Source organism: Diplodia seriata (genome assembly GCF_021436955.1).
Source record: "Diplodia seriata strain FDS-637 chromosome Unknown scaffold_2, whole genome shotgun sequence".
Classification (NCBI taxonomy): domain Eukaryota; kingdom Fungi; phylum Ascomycota; class Dothideomycetes; order Botryosphaeriales; family Botryosphaeriaceae; genus Diplodia; species Diplodia seriata.
Window position 1 is genome coordinate 3,617,685 of NW_027117309.1, and position 16,307 is coordinate 3,633,991.

At 59.7% G+C, this 16,307-nt stretch overlaps 5 protein-coding genes across 5 annotated transcripts; 3 read left to right on the forward strand and 2 right to left on the reverse strand.

Annotated features, from left to right (window-relative positions):
- Positions 1-675: 675 nt before the first annotated feature.
- SLS55_002441 (uncharacterized protein) lies at positions 676-1,778 on the forward strand (the record flags this gene model as incomplete). Its single annotated transcript, XM_066773923.1, has 3 exons — positions 676-749; positions 837-1,443; positions 1,500-1,778. The coding sequence occupies 3 exons, from the start codon at positions 676-678 to the stop codon at positions 1,776-1,778; spliced, it is 960 nt and encodes a 319-aa protein (XP_066636490.1).
- Positions 1,779-3,713: 1,935 nt separating this feature from the next.
- On the forward strand, positions 3,714-7,203 carry SLS55_002442 (uncharacterized protein; the record flags this gene model as incomplete). Its single annotated transcript, XM_066773924.1, has 3 exons — positions 3,714-4,299; positions 4,360-6,165; positions 6,857-7,203. The coding sequence occupies 3 exons, from the start codon at positions 3,714-3,716 to the stop codon at positions 7,201-7,203; spliced, it is 2,739 nt and encodes a 912-aa protein (XP_066636491.1).
- Positions 7,204-8,560: 1,357 nt separating this feature from the next.
- SLS55_002443 (uncharacterized protein) lies at positions 8,561-10,042 on the forward strand (the record flags this gene model as incomplete). Its single annotated transcript, XM_066773925.1, has 7 exons — positions 8,561-8,610; positions 8,773-8,917; positions 8,978-9,064; positions 9,162-9,227; positions 9,434-9,462; positions 9,704-9,815; positions 9,878-10,042. The coding sequence occupies 7 exons, from the start codon at positions 8,561-8,563 to the stop codon at positions 10,040-10,042; spliced, it is 654 nt and encodes a 217-aa protein (XP_066636492.1).
- Positions 10,043-10,755: 713 nt separating this feature from the next.
- MCT1 ([acyl-carrier-protein] S-malonyltransferase) lies at positions 10,756-11,970 on the reverse strand (the record flags this gene model as incomplete). The annotated part of the gene is made up of 2 exons (XM_066773926.1): positions 10,756-11,908; positions 11,966-11,970. The coding sequence occupies 2 exons, from the start codon at positions 11,968-11,970 to the stop codon at positions 10,756-10,758; spliced, it is 1,158 nt and encodes a 385-aa protein (XP_066636493.1).
- A 593-nt stretch (positions 11,971-12,563) lies between these two features.
- Positions 12,564-14,429, reverse strand: SLS55_002445 (uncharacterized protein; the record flags this gene model as incomplete). The annotated part of the gene is made up of 1 exon (XM_066773927.1): positions 12,564-14,429. One exon carries the CDS (start codon positions 14,427-14,429, stop codon positions 12,564-12,566), a length of 1,866 nt encoding a protein of 621 aa, XP_066636494.1.
- Between the last annotated feature and the right edge of the window lie 1,878 nt (positions 14,430-16,307).

The window sequence follows — 16,307 nt, forward strand, 5'->3', positions numbered from 1 at the left end:
GAACCCAGGCCAAATATGATGGCCTGGGTCATCTGCTTTTTGCCCTCGGCCGTCGTCGTCGGCCAGTTGCTGCCCGAATCAATCACCGCACGAAGCCGAAAGAATACTTCACGAGATACCTACTACGTGTAATGGTGCAAGTGGGTGTGTCTGATATGTTTATCGTTCTCCTCGGCAGGCAGAGGAAGCACTGGGCATACCTCTATGGTTGTCCGGCCAGGAATGTCCCGCGCAGCAAAAACACCTCGGCCTGTGTAACAGCAGGTCAGACAGGCCAGCGGCGTGCAGAGAACGTCGTGGAACGACCTTTGGGAGTATCGAGAACTAACACAAGATCCGCAGATCGGCGCAAGGCGACACGGTCCTTGGTGTCACCGCTCATCTCTTCTTCAGCCAACGGGCGCAGCGCTGGGTTTTTTTGCTCGTTGTGCGACGTTACACAGGCGGCAGTGAGCCGGCTGGTTGCGCTCAGTCAAGGCGTCGAAATTTCTCCGGCGTGGCCGTGCGGAGGGTGGGGCGCACACGGCAGCATCCGCCAGCGCCCTGCACGTCAAGCTACCTCCACACCGGGCTCATCCCCGACAACGCACTCCCCTTCCTGTCCCCGCGAAACCCGTCTGCCGAGTGCTCCGCCAAGCAGCCGCCGTGCCTCTGCCGCAGGCCACCTCGTCCTCCATGGCCCACCAACGCTCCCACTCGACAAGTGAGGGCCTCAAGGGCCCACACGCCGTCAGCCTCAAGGTTTTGCGGTAAATCACCGTGTCTCCCTCTGCTGTTGTGTGGTCGTAGTAACCAAAGGCCTGTCCCAGCCTCTCTCGACCCTCGTTGGCCCACAGCTTCCCGCTCCCGCAGCCCGCCGAGCCCGACGAGTTCACCGTACCGCCCAATGCCTCTCTCGCCTACCCCACTGCCGATCCCAAGGATGCGTTCATGGTCTCGCCGCTCTTGAAGCTACCCGAGGCGTTTGGAAGCGCGTACGTTGGCGAGGCCTTTTCATGCACGCTCTGCGCGAACAACGAACTGCTGCCTGGAGACGAAAGCCGGACGGTGAGCGCTGTCAAGATCGCCGCCGAGATGCAGACGCCTTCCGCCCCCACCGGCATTCCGCTAGAGCTAGAGCCGCAAGACGATAGTGATGCAGGACAAGGCCAAGGCATTGTCGGCGCAGGCCAGTCGGTGCAGAAGATCCTCTTGTTCGACCTGAAAGAAGAGGGTTCCCATACCCTGGCCGTCACGGTAACATACACTGAGACCCAGATGGCCGGGGAGGGCCAGGCGGCGGGCGGCCGGGTCCGGACATTTCGCAAACTGTACCAATTCGTGGCACAGCAGCTTATCAGCGTAAAGACGAAGACCAGCGAGCTCGCCTCCAAAGGCGGGCTGGGCAAGTTTGTACTAGAGGCACAGCTGGAGAACCTTGGCGAAGGAAGCTTGAGCCTCGAGGTAGGTGCAAGGTCCATGGATCGTGCGGATGACCTATTGCTGAAATGGGGTTACAGCCGGTCATCGTCAACGCCGAGGCGCCTTTCAAGGCTAGCTCCCTGAACATGCCTCTCAACGCCTCTCCCGAAGAGCCTCCTCATCTTCCTGTCCTCGGTCCCGGAGATGTCTCACAGGTCGCTTTTATTCTCGAACAGCAGGAATCCGTGACGGTGGAAGATGCAGCAAAGACATTGCCACGCCGCATCCTTGTCCGCAACCTCTGGGTGCAGTGGCGAAGCCCATTGGGTGGCCGAGGATCACTGAAAATCGGACCTCTCTTCACGCGCGCACGCTGAGGGGAAGTAAACACTCTCACGTAGCGGCTTGGTGTTTACAGCACAAGGCCCATGCGCGAGCATCGTCTGGCGCTAGATAGACGGGGAGCGGACCGGCGGCACGCACAGAGTATGGAGGAAGGACGCTACGGACCACGGATTGACACGCACTGAACAACAGGAAGATGAGAGGCTCGCTCGCAGGGCGAGACGGGCGACCGGTCAGGAGCGCTGGGAGGACGGGCGTGGCAGGTAGAGGGAGGGTGGGGAAGAGACTATGCGGCCGGCATGTGTTGTGCATGATGGCTAAATGCAAGAACACACAGACAGGCGCTGCGGCATGGCCGGGTGGCTTGCAGCTGGGCTGAGGGCTGGGCCCGCGGGACTGGCGCTGCACTCAACCTCAAACATGGCATGCTCAAACAGCCGCAGCGGGCAGCGCAAAAACGTGGTGCTCGGTGGCTTGAGGAGATCTGCCCAGGGCCTGATTGCGTCAGTCTCTCAGATTAGCTCTGCGCTGCAGCACAGACGCGGCGCTCTTTCGCGCAGGCGCGCGGTGTCGACACGGGTGCGCGATAAATATAGGCGGGTGTGGGGAGACCGGTGATGAGGCGGCGGCACCCCTTTTTTGAGAGATGTTCGACGTGCGCGCCCCAGGACGGCGTGCTGGTGTGTCGTCGCATGCTGCGCCAAGCGCCGCTACACCAACGCTGCTCGCATTGACTCGCATTGACGTCCGGTCGTGGTCCCTGCAGCGCCGCGGCAGAAAGGGGAAGCCGCCCCCTCGGCCCAGCCCAGCCGCTTGCGCTCGTCAGCCTGGGTGGCATCATGTGCAGAGGGGGTGCTGAGCCCCTGCCGCGCTGCCGATTACGATCCGGCACCTCTTGTGCTCACACGAGCGCGTTGCGCGGCCGTTGGGCACGTCGGCCAGGGACAGCGTCCGGAAATGGAATCGAGCCGGCGGCGCCAATCATCACCTGTGTGCAGGCCCGCCAAGCGCAGCGGACGCATCGTTTGCGGCGCGCAGCCAATGGCGCACCGTATTGTACTCGGGCGAGGGCCCGCGTTTGTACGAGCAGCGCTGCGGCCGCGGCTGGTGGTGGTCGGGGCTGCTGGGCTGCTGGGGGGGAGGCATCGCGCTGAGCGCGGTGCGAACATGGCGTCGCGCTACAGAGACCCTCGCGACGGCGCCATCGGCCGGCGGCAGCGGGTCAAATGCTGATGTGCGCGTGTGCCTGCGCAAGCGGGCACCGGGAATTATCGCGCGCCGCTGTGGGGAGCAACACGGCGAGCTCAGCATGCAGCGCGCGACGGTGGAGGTGATGTGGTGGTGGTGGTGGTGGTCGAGGCCACGCAGGCTCGACGCTGACTGTGCAGCAGCCCTAGCCCGCAGCGTGCGGCAGCCGCTCCTGTGTTCCCTGTCCCAGTGGGAGGTCCCTGGGCGATCAGTGCCAGCCCAGTCTTTCTGGAGAGATAACAGCGAGCGAAGCTTGACAGCGCGATGCGCCCGAGGCAGGCCAGGATCGCTGCTCGCGGCCTTCTTAATATTATACCACCAGAACCACTCCTGACCCGCCCCAGCGCCCTGTCGCTGCCGCCGCTTGCCCCCCTCCAGCAAGCCTGCCCGCGCACCCCCCAGGCCCTGTCCGCCGGCCCAGAGCCTCCACGCCGCGCCGTCCAGACGAGACAGCGCCGGCCCACTCGCAACGCAACACCCTCCGCCTCTGTCGCACAAAGCAAGCTCCCGCGCGCCCGTCTGCCGCAGAACGTCCATGCAGCAACACAAACGGTGCCCGTACATGACTTGACGCCGCCTGCAGCATCTGCCTCTCCTTCTCCCCCCTCTGCGCCTCCCCAGCGCCGCCGCTCTTTTCCCCCGCCCACCACGCCGCTCTTTGTGCCTGAAGCTGCTCTCCATTCCTATGCCCTGCGCCTCGTCCTGAATCGCGAAACACAATGGCCCCCGCCCCGCCCACCGCCGACCCGGCCAACCTGCCCCTCGCCGACTACTTCTTCATATCCGGCATCGAGTCTTCCCAGGTCTACGACGCCCAACGCGTCAACGGCGCCGCCGTCGCCCCCGCAGAGTCCACCATCGAGGAGGATGCTGCGCTCGAGGTTGAGGAAGATGTCGCCCCGACCCCGCCACGGCCCACCTCGTCCGACGGTGCCTCTCTCTCCAAGCGCGAGACACGCCAGTCGATAAGCAGCGTCATAGGCCCTGACTTCGGCCCCGGGCCCACCGCAAGCAACCGCAGCAGCGCCACCATCAAGGGCTTTCCTCAGATTGGCGGCTCCGGACTGAGCGACTTCGATTTCGACCAGGCCCTGCGCAAGTTCGCCGCCGAGCGCGAGACGTTCCTCGAGGAAATCCAGTTCAGCGCCGGCACGCTCAAGCAGGAAGACCGCCCCCGCCCCCGCCCGAAGACCCAAAGGATAGTGAACGAGGATGCGAGCAGTCTCGGCGCCGGCATTGGGAGCATCCGGAGGAGGATCAGTACCATCGGCCGGAGCCAGCGCAATTCCAGCATGATGCGCAACTGTAAGTTCGCGCCAAGGGCGCCATATGTGGATTGCGCGCCGTTGTTAACGCCCGTCGCAGCCTCGGTTCGCACTTCGAGAAGAATGAGTGGATACAACTCCGTCATTCCCGCCCCGCGTCCTTTCCTCCACGAGCCCAACATGCATCCTTTGAAGCGGAGATACGAGCCGGTTCTGCTCGACCGCTACCCGCCCAAGGCCATGGTGGACGAACTGAAGCGGAGAAATCCCTTCCCAGACTATGTTCCCATGTTTGCTTTCCCCAACGACGTGAACGTGGTGTCGTCGGACGAGCGCCCAAGGTCGACGTGGCACGGTTTTGCCATGACCAATGGCGACGGCTCCAAGCTGCACGGCATTTGCCTGACCGTATGGGTGCCGCTCAACCCCGTGGCTGCCGAGGAGCTGGAACGTCAGTGCGAAGAGTGGCGAAAGGCGAACATGACTCCTGAAGAAAGAGAGCTAGCAGGGAGTCTCGGAGAGCGTTTGGCGGCCGAGAGAGCAAAACTTTCGAGGCTGTTGGCTCAACTGCCCAGCGTGCCCTCGGGATCCGACGAAAGAGAACAGCTGGAGGACGACATCAGCGCTGTTGAGGAAAAGATTGGCCTGATGAACGACCTACTACGGCCCGTTCGGCACGGTGCTGCGTCCAAAATCGACGGCCTGACCGATGGTGAGACCGGCCTCTGGATTCCCCGAGCGTACGGTGTGCTGGGCAGGGAGGGTGGCATGACGAGCTTCTGGAAGGAATGGCTGCGAGCCGTCGTTGTGCCCATGTATCAGGGCAGTCTTCTTCGGATCCCGGCAAGCTCGCCGAGAGTTGGCATGTGGCAACCGCTTGAACGCTATGTCGTCAACCTCTGCGCCGAGGCGCTCAGTCCGATGTCTTCGATCACGCAGGTCGAACTCTGCATCCGCGAACTGCGCATGTACGCACGGAAAGAGGCTGTCAACGAACTACCGGGCTCAAGGAACACCGATATCTATGCCCTGTTCCGGTCGCTATCGATCCAGAATATCGTCACTCTTTTCGAGTACGTACTCTCAGAGGGTCGCATCATCCTACTGTCTTCGCACACGAGCATGCTGCATCTTGCTAGCGCAGCCATCACCAACCTGCTGTACCCGTTCGTGTGGGCTGGTGTCTTTATCCCCGTCCTTCCCGTCCGTCTGATTCAAGCTCTCGAGGCTCCTTGTCCCTACATTGTAGGGATCGAACGTCGCTATGAGAATGTGGAGTTACCCGAAGACGACTTTGTGCTTGTCGACCTCGATCAGGATGTCATCGAGAGCACGGCGCCTCCCGTCCCACTGCCTCGCCAGCAACGCAGGAAATTGGTTTCGCTGCTGCAATTGGCTGCTCCACACCACATCAAATACGGCGTCCCCACTGGACCGCCCGCCTATGCCGTGGATGCATACCCTTACGACTCCTACTCTTCCGAAAACACAGCCATCTTCACGCACAAAGCGCCTCGGGCCACGCTTGCGCACTATGTCAGTCTCAACTCGGCGTCATTCGGGCCTGCTGGCGCCATCACACCCCCTCGTCTCTGTGTCTTCAACGCCTTCCTCCAAGCGAGGGCCGAAAGCCGAGGTGCCAGTAGAGGAGCCAGCAGAGGCGGCGCTGACAGACCGTCAACGAGCTCAACCAGCAGAACAAATAACTCGCCCCCGTCGCCCAGCAACAGGTCGCCAACTTCAACGGTATTCCCTCCCCTGCCCTCTACGCCAATTTCCCGGAGCGATTCCGGTTATGCTCTCCAAGCAAGCCTCCGCGAGAAGCGCTCCGGCCATTTCGATGCGGCCTCTCGACGGAGCTCTTCGGTACTTCAAAAAGCAGTCCATAAGATCGCGTCCGTCAAAAGTACTAACTCCCTGCCACAGTTTGGCCCAGAGAGAATGAACACCCTCCGTCGCCCCAGCCAGCCCGTCCTCGGCCATTCATCGAATCTATCCACCTCGACCCTCGGCACCGAGTACCGACCCCCCGGCTCTTCGTACGCCCCGTCTGTTTACGCCCAGTCGACGCTCGCCGCTTCAACAGTCATGCCCAACGCTTTTTCGGCCCCTGTACGCAATTCGGACACGACACAATGGTGTGAAGGTCACTGCATGCAGTGGCGACCGAACGACGAACGGGCGACGTGCTCCGTGTGTGAAGAAAAGGCAGATGATGGCATTTACAGGTGCACTGGTGGGTTGAAATCGCTTACCTCTTCTCGACCGTGTCTGACAGTAAACAGGCTGCAGTGTCATCGCTCACCCCAGGTGTTTGAACCAGATTTGTCTCGTGTGTCCTTCTGCTTTTCTGCCTGACCAGGTGCGCGCTGCTTTTGTCCGGTGCTTCGCCAGCCTGTTGTACACGTATAGGCGCTTTTTGGGGGCGCCCAGCTCAGATCAAAAGAAGTCTGGATTGCTGTACTCGTTTAACATGGATGGCTTCTTGAAGAGCATGCCAAGCGAAAATCAAGAATACTTTGCCATGCTTCGCGAGACTCAAGGTAAGCCATCACCTGGAGCCTGCAGAAGATCCGGCTAACCATGCTATTTGCCAGCCTTTAATGAATTCATCCACGAGCGAGAGTCGACCCGCTCGGACGACCCGTCGGTCAAGCTCTTTGACCAGATAATCCTTTCCAAGAAGAACCGTGGACGGACTTCCTTTTTCTCGAAATCCTCGACCGACTTCCTCAACGACACTACAGATCACCTCTGGCGCTCTGCAGTCGCCACACCACCATCTGCGCGGTTCCCCGGAGACTACCGTGCGGTTGTAAGCCGTCAGCCAGCCAAGTTGGATCCGACGTTGATGAAGGAGCCAAGAGTCATCCAAGGTGTACCGAGGGTCCCTCAGCAAAAGGCCAAGCGGAAGCCAATCCCGTCCATGATTGGCGGTAAATGAGACGAATCGTCACGAATTTCACCTTTCCCCTTGCCCTGACCACGATCATTACAAGTTTCCATCTCCTTCCGGCAGCTCGACGGCCCCGTTTCGGATCTCTCGAGAAAGTTGCCAAAAAGGCATCAACCACGCGGCCGTGTGTTGACCTGTCACTGTCACCACTGCTCATTCCCCTCCATCTTCTTCGGGTACAACTGTCACTCGATCTGATGCAATAGCATACAGAAGGCTAGAAAGCCTACCATCAAAGACTGACGAGCCCTTCACACGGGCCTCTACTCCATCAACTTCTCATTCCTTGTCTAATATTATCCGCCCTGAACACTCGCATTCAGGGGGATGTCCTCTTTTTGTCTATCGTCGAGCGTTGGAGCATTTGGGCGTCAATTTAGAGAGAAAAAAACCGGATATTCTGGGATTTCCTGGAGGATTGAATCCCGAGCCTGTTGAATTGCACAACTTCCTTGCCTGTTGCGTTTAATTGTCCGTCTGTACAAACGTGTCTGTTCATTGGGTCGCTCCTCCCAGGTGCTGGATATATGAACTCGCCCAGTCTTTGCGTTTCTCGTCTTTCTGCCTGCACTGGTTGCTGCTCTCAGACTACGTCCTGCAGCTTACCTTTGTGTTCGCCCGCTGATTTCTTTATTTTTATTTTTGTCATCGGATTGATACCTAGAGCAAGAGAACGTTGGCCAAGCGAGGTGGAGCAAGTTGGAAAATGCCTTATTGGGCGCGAACACTTGACAACCACGTAAAAGGATGTTATTGTTAATGTAGCTGCTTGTACGGGTGAGGCTAAGCAATGCACGCTTACCTCGAATAATACATAACTCGCGGAGTCATTGGGCGTTTATCCAATTGTTTGGGCGGATGCTTATCTGCAATCTTCACTACAGCTGCGTTTTCCACTTCAAGCGGGATCATAGAGTCGTGGGTTGGCCCCGGTTGGCGTACCGGCTTACAGAACAGCTTAAACTACGTCACAGCCATGCGCGGGGTAAGGCTGCCGGACCCTGCCGATCACTTGGCATGGCCAGCAAAGGCACGCGGCGCAGAAATTCGTCAGCCCTCCCGCCGGCCGGCCCGTACACTATTCTAACGTCATCCCACTCTTGAGCGCACCCCTCCACCACGCCACGCAGCCTGCCTCGTTCTTCGCTTTCTTTGACGCAGCAATCGTACACTACCACCTCACTCCATCCCGGTCCCTGTCGGCTTTACCTGCTGGCTGGAGAATAGGTAAGCAACTCCCATCCGGCTTGTCCCTCTCCAGTCTCGGTCTGTGCAACCAAAAGAGGGTCCAAGGATGAAAGCTCGGGCTGCAAGCCCGCGTGGCTGACAAAGGGCAGCAACCACCATGCCGTACGACCTGAAAGGACGCAACGTCTTGATCACTGGTGGTTCGAGGTGAGTGATTACGTCCTTAGTATGAGGCGGGCGTGCATTGACCTGCGACAATGGCTAACCCCCAGAACATTTCCCCCCCGCTCGGCTCGTTCTGAAAAGACAGACCGAGCTACGGGCGGGAATCGGGCGCCCTGGGCCAATCGAGCTAACCAGTCTTCACAGAGGCCTCGGTGCCGTCCTCGCCCGCACGTTCGCTTCAAAAGGGTGCAATATAGCGATCAATTTCCAAAGCTCGGAGGCTGTGGCAAAGGATCTTGCCCAGGAAATCGAGGAGAAGTACCATATCAAAGCTACAATAATCAAGGCTGTAGGTGGCTTGCCCCAGCAAATGTACACCACTCCCTATTCACTGACTTGAATCCTGTAGGACGTCGGCGTCACTGCAGAATGTGAGCGCTGTGTGAGAGAAACCGTCAAGGCACTTGGGGGTTTGGACATCCTCATCGGGAATGCCGTAAGTGCGCTCCTTCAAATGCGAACTGAATATAGCGGCTCTGGGGAGTCTGCATGGTGGCCATCAGTGCCGGGTTCTGACAAGATTCGTTGCGCAGGGATACACGAAGTTCACCGACAATTGGGGTGATCTTGAGGCACTCAGCGAGGAGGATTGGGACAAGGTAAGTGCTTCTGGCTCTGGCATGTCGCTTGCCATGTTGACGTTGACAGTGCTTCGCCGTCAACGTGAAAGGAAAGCTTGCACTCATGAGAGCTGTCGGCCCCATCTTCCGTGAAAACCCGGAAGGAGGTGTGTTTCTCATCACGTCGTCCATAGCGGTAGGGTCGAGCCTTTTCTGGACTGTGGATAATCTAACCTTTGCGCCAGGGTGTTTCTCAGGGCGGCAGCTCAATGGCGTGAGTCCAGCTCTCAGGCTATGCTACCCTTCTCAGACCTGTCTTGTATGAGATTTTACACCCTGCTTCCGTGGGTGGTTGAAGCAGGTTACTTCTGGATACCCTACATCTACGCTCGGACGTATGGTTCAGCTACCCACGGAGCATGGTTGTGACTTCTCCTACAAGACACATTTGGGAAGGGCAGGATCCTGCGTAACTTCCTTTGATACGGCGCCATGGCTGACTGTTAGACTTACAGTTACTCAGTGACCAAAGCCGCTCAGCTTCACCTGATGAAGTGTTTGGCTTCAGTCTGTGGCCCCAAGATTCGGGTCAACGCCGTATTGCCTGGTCTCTTGTTGACTGATTGGGTTTGACTCACGTTACTTTCAATCACTTTCAGCCATCAGAGCTAACGAGTCCTTTCAACCAGGGTAATCAATATGGTGAAGAGCGCATCAAGTCCCTCAAGGAGAGGGCAGCTCTGAAGAAGGAGACTGATTTGCAGGATTGCGCAAATGCCTTTGTAGATCTTGCCAGCAACACTTCCATCACTGGCGCCAAGATTCAAGTTGGTGAGAGCCCTCGTGGCCGCTAAATGCGAAACGAGCTAATTCTTCTTCCTTTCTTTAGATGCTGGTCTCTATATTGCAGCGCCTTAGCTCAGTCAAAGATCGATTGACAAGGACACTTACAGTGCCGGTCCTGCCATGAAGTCGCTTGCACGGATGGCCGATGGATACCACTACAGCAAAGGATATAGTACCCGAAAATGCGGCATGGTTGAGGCTGGTCTCATCGATTCGTAGCATAATGCAAGAGAATGGGCCGCGCCTGGGGACGGAGAGCCGTCGTTTACAAATTCCGGTTCTTTTTTCTTCCAATCAAATACTCCAACTCTCTTCAACTGTATCTCTGGTCTTGACTGCGGCGCCGCTGCTTCTTGAACCAGCCCTAGGAGGTAAGACGGAATTTTCTGATGTTTCTGCGCTTGTTGGAGACGTTGCGTACCTGTGACTTCCGGCTTCGTACGTCAGAAGAAACTCAGGGCAAATGTATGATGAAGACGTAGTGGGTGACAGCAAACGTAGTGAGCACATGCGAGCCCTTTTCCGAATGCTGAAGATGATCTTCCTCACCTGTACAGTTGATGCGTGTCGTATCAACTTATATACATTCCTGTGGATGCAACAGCTCTAGGGAAACTGGAGGCGCGGATGGGAGAACCGGTAGTAGAAGAGTCGTCAATCTCTCGTCGCGGTCCTCAGAACAGGCATTGCTTATAGTGCAGCCCTCGGGGGAGTGGATCGTTCAGTCCTCATATGCTAGCTCCGTTTCATCGAGAGCCTTCATGATTTCCTCGACGTGGCGTGGATCATCAATGCCCCAGACCCCACCACCCTTTACGGTTCCCGGAGACAAGCCCCTTGGTGCGTCAATTCCCTTTCCAACTAGATTACGGCCGACTTTTCCGGGGCCAACACCCAGCCATCGGCGCACCTTCTCCTCCTTGTCCAAGTATCGCACGGAACCCCACCAATCGACCGTCTCGACGCATTGTCGCGCGAGCAGATCCTTCAACTCGGCGCGACTTTTGAATGGACGAGCAGTGACGTTGGATATGCAGGGCATGAGACCAGGCCAGGTCACAATGTCCTGGTCGACGGCGGTTTTGGATGGGCCGGTCAATATGCGCTTCATTTCGTCCTCGGCAGGCTTCATAAGCGGCGAGTGAAAGGGGCTGTCGGCTTTCAAGCGAACGGCTCGCGGATCGTGGCCGCCGAACTGACGCAGGTGGGTCAGAAGGGTGGTGATGCGCTCAATGCTGCCGCTGAGCACGATTTGGTTCTTGCTGTTGATGTTGGCGATCAGGACTTTGTCTACGGCAGGTACATCCCGGGCGGAATCGGTCTTGGAGCCATCAGAGCCCATGCCCAGGAAGTCGTAGACCATGTCGGTGAGAGCGCGCATGCGCTCCTCGTTCTCACACACGATAGCAACCATTCCCACCTCGCCGCCACCAATGGCAGCGGAGGCCTCCTTCGAGCAGCGAGCCATGACCTCGGCACGGCGGCGCACCATGCGCAGGGCGTCGGTGAAGGATAAATAGCCGCCGGCAACGAGGGCGGCAAATTCACCGAGCGAGTGGCCCAGGGTAAAGTCGACGCGATGCTGAGGCTGGAAGCCGAACTCGGCCTCGAGGACGCGCAGGATGAGCACCGAGGTGGCCATGATTGCGGGCTGTGCGTTTTCGGTGGCCGTCAGAGTGGCATTGGGCCCGTCGGAGATGAGGCGCGACAGGCTGAAGTTGAGCGTGTAGTCGATCTCGTCGATGATGGGAGCAACGGTGCGCGGAAAGGCATCGAGCCAGGGCTGGATCATGCCGACGCGCTGCACGCCCTGGCCTGGACAACGCGGGGCATCAGCATCACGGCGGAGCAGAAGAGCGTCCGGCGGGGCTTGCCTGGGAAGAAGATGGCGGTCTTGGGGCGGCGTTGGGCGGGGTGGGTCGACAGCGGACGGCATCGCGGGTGCGGGCAGGAGGCGCGGCGAGGGGCGGCAGCGCGGACGAGGCGGCGGGCGAGGCGGCAATCGGGATGCATGGCGGTGGAGGGTAGAGGGTAGAGGGGGGGTGTAGGGAGTGGAGGTCGGATGGGATGAGATGGACGTGGATTCCCGTCGGCGGGCGGGCGGCAGACGGCAGGTGACGCAGGGCGGCACCTAGAGCTCGAGCGCGGGGCCCTAGCAACCGCGCATTCCACGCAAGCCAGGATATCCCTGCCTCGGCCCCCGACTTTATGAGCACTTCTGCCAAACTCGCTCTCTGTTAGCCAGACCTGCCCTCCCCGTCCAAGCCCTACGCCCGCCCGGAACATGACCAATTGCCTTGCGGCCCTGTCTTCCTGCGCCGTCGCTGTATGTATGTACACTGCAAGCTGTGCCGTTCCCACTTGCCCAATCACATGCTCCCGGCAGCGTCTAAAACCTACACCATGCTCCTGCCCGTCTGCTCTCATGGCGACAGCCGGCTTATCGGGCCATCGTCGAAAATCTCGCCCGTGATCATGGCCGGCCTCCCACTTATGATTTTCATTGGCGGGAACTTTTTCTAGACATCGTCAGCTAACCTCATCGGCGTGCACACCTTTCGACCGACTAACCTCTCTCTCCACGAGCGACCCCGGCGTTACTCTCGAGCCCTTACCAATGCGGACGCCGGGCAGTATCATCACGCCCTCCTCAATTAACACGTTGTCCTCGATCACAACGTCCATCGCCGACGCCGTACCTTTGACTCCCACCCTGTCGCGCGGGCTTTTGTCCCAGTCCAATGTGGAGATGCTGACGTTCTTCCCCAGAATGCATCCATGGCCAATCACCACTGTGCGTGCGTCGCTGATCGTACACCCGCTTTCTATCAGAACCCCGTTGCCGATCCGGATATTGTAACCAAAGTCGCAACGGAAAGGTGCCTCGATCCAGCTGTCCTTGCCTAACATTCCTTCAGGGTTGGACAGCGAAACTGCGTTCTCGGTTTCCGGCGCTCTCAACACCTTCCTGAACAATTCGATTTGCTCATCCCAACTTGATCCTGTACTGACGGCATTGTTGAACCGCCATAGGGCACCCCTGCATCGTTCTCGCTCACTCTGCAAGTCAGGCATGAATGGAGTGAAGATGCCACCCGTCAACATCTTCTCTCTCTCCGACAGCGGGGTCTGTGACGGTGGCCGTGGCACAGACTGTATTACTGATGGCTGGCGCTGTTGCTGCTGAAGGCCAGCCAGCTGGGCCGGCATTGTTTGCTGGGGAGGAGTGCTTAGATGCTGCGGATGCGGTATTGCGGCGGGAAGGGCGCCTTGCCTGTGTTGGTAAGAGTTAGGTTCTTGGTAGCTCTGGAGTGCCCTCAACGCTTCCGACGGAGGCGTCGGCCTGGGGAACCCATTCATGGCTCGATGTGGCAGCGGCGGTGGCCATGCCGTCGCCCAGGTGCTTGGGCCCGCGCCCGCACCCGCATGGTGTGCATCTGTCACACTGATTGTCGTTCGGGTGCGCGCTTCTTCAAGAGACTGCGGTGGTTGAGGACCGGGATAGGCTTCGACCGCTGGTCTGGGAAAGATGCCCGGATGCTCGGGGTAGCCGTGCTTCGACTGCAGGGGGATGTGGTTGTTTTGCGCTCCCGTCTTTGGCCAGGCCGCCTTGAGCAAATACCCCGCGCAAACAAATCCACCGCGTGTACAATTGTTGCATGATGGCTTTGCTTCGTCGCATTTCTTCTTGCGCTTCCTGCAAGTTTGGCAGCCGGTTTTGGTCCTGTTGCTGAACACTCTTTTCCTCTTGTTCTTTTGAAATTGCACGCCCGCACGGGTGGTCTCTGTCGCACTGCCATAGCCACTACTCGATTGGCCAGTCTGTGGTCCATCGGCGCGGTGGCCCCTCTTCGATGTGTCCGCAGCCCCGGGTTCCCGCTGCAGGGCATCGGTGCCAGCATCAGACATACTGACATCGCGCTGCGGCGTCGCAGTAAAGTCGCCTCTCATCCGCCCCTCGGGCTCTCCGTTTTCATCGACCAGGATCAGGTCATCGTCGTCTTCCTCTTCTTCCTCCTCCTCCTCCTCCGAACTTGGACTGTTGGAGCCTCGCCGCCGCGAGTACATGTCAAGGCGCCGGGCATCCTCCTCCTCATCGTACACAGAGCGCTTGCGCTTGGCCGGACTCGACAGGCGCATGTCGCGCTCGGGCGGACGCGGGGTTGGCGGCCCATCGGGGGTGTCTGGATGCTGCGAGAGGGGTCTCCTGTCCTGCACACTATCGTTTTCGGGACTGACCTCAGGTCGTGAGTGGCGGCGCTCGGATCCATTGCCACTCAGCTTCAGCGTCTGCGGAGAGGAGCGGCCGTTGACTGCCGTGAAGCCCGAGGCGGCCGAGTCGGAAATGCGGTCCCTCTCGTCCAGCCGCACGCCGTTGTGCAGGGCGGGCGGCATCGGGGGCAGCGGCGCCAGCGGGATGCAGCGCAGCCAGCGCAGCCAGGATTCGCAAGATGGACGGGGTGGGATCGACTACGGCTTTTGGATTCTTCAGCGGCAGGCGGTTGCACGGCGCGGCGGGCGTCTTCACGCGCTGGTGGGAGGAAGCAAGGAAAAGGCACGATGCGAGCATCCAGCACAAAGGAGCGCGTGCAGATCCGGGCACTGGGCCAGATTTGAAGGCACCGTGGCAGCTGAAGCCGTTAGGTAGGCGCGCGCGGCCGGGCGCTACGCCGCAGGCGAGAGCAGCGCGCCAAAATCGCTAAATGGGTCGCCGTCGCCCGGCGGGTAGCGCGGGAGGCGGGCAGGGAAGCAAGAAGCGCGCATAGGTAGCCAGTTTGCGCGTGTGGCGCGGGCGCGGCCCGTTGGCAGCCCGGTTTTAGCGCCGCCCCGGCGCCCCGGGCCCGTCGCTCACAGGCGTGCAGGTTCGAATCACTTAGTAAAGCCTCACGCTCTGCCTCGAGACCCAGCTGTGCCGCTCCCCACCACGCCCTTCTGCTCGCCCATCACGTGATTGCCCACCTCGCGCCTTTGCCCACGGCCACCATTGCTGCCGCCGCCCTCGGCAAGATGCAGGATCCGGCCAGACGGGCGCCGATGGGCGAGCGTGCGTGGGCGACGGGTGGCGGGCCGCGGCATGGCCATCTCAGGCCCAAACGCCGAAGCAGCCGGCCACGGGACTGCCGTCGCCCCTCTTTCTCGGCCTGTCTGGCGTGGGAATGCACAGTGCTGGCCAGGTCGGGCACATGGACGGCGCGCGACACGGCCCTTCTCGATCGGCGCGGCAGCACGCTGTCCGGGTTCAGTTCAGCCCGCGCATTGGCACAGCTAGACGCAGCAACGCCTTGGACACCACAGTATCATGCACGCCATATGTATGATGCCCTGGTCAAACACCACGTATGCAGCTTCGAGAACCGGGTGGTTCTGTAACCCCGCGCAATGCCGAGCGCCCTCGTCTCCCTGTGCTGCCAGGGTCGGGGCGGACGAGGGCGTTCACGTGGGCTCACTTGCGCAGAACAGCGTGCACATCGACCGGACCCGCTCCGTGTGTCTTTTACGACCTTTTATCCGCGCCTAGGAACGTTGTGCGTGCCTCTCGCAACGCCCTCCTTGTACGTAGTACTTGGTCCAACTCCAAGTGGAGGCCGCGTCAAGCGCTTCTCGACGGCACTGTGCTCACGACTTCCCCCGGCGAACCAGCTGTGCCTGTGGTAATGCCATGCCCGTACTGCTGGACGTGTGTCTCCGATCGAGCTGGGTTTCATTAGCTCTAGGATCGGCACAGACTGGAACACAAGCCGTCAACTGTCACCCACTGGCATAGGCAGGCTTGAACCAACCGCCAATACGCCGTTGCACTGGAAGCGAGGAAGTGCATCATCAGCTGCATCCCACGCCTGCTTGCCGATGATTTGGCTCGGTCGCCTTCCTTGTATTGCCACAACGGGGGGGAGTTAGTCGAGAGAGCCTGGGGCGGCGGTTTCCGGGTCGCGGCTACGCGGCCACGCTGTGCCCCCGGGCTTTTACAGGCTCAGCTTGCCTTCTTTGCCGTTCCTCCCAGGTCAAGGCGTTCTTGACTTTACCCTAGTTGGTGCAATGGCCCTAGGGCGCTGCAACTGCGTTCTTTGAGTGGATGAGGTTTCCAGCCGGACGCAAGCGCCGCTCCCGCAGCGTGCACCGTACGCTCCAAAGTCCTCCAATCATTAAGGGACGCAGCATCGGCTAGTGGCCAGCTGGACTCTGCGCGACGTCGTTACGGTGGTTATGGTGGATCTGGGTGGGGGTCAAGCCCGGTTAGCACAAGTCTGGCTCTTCGGGAGGGATGGGCTGTTC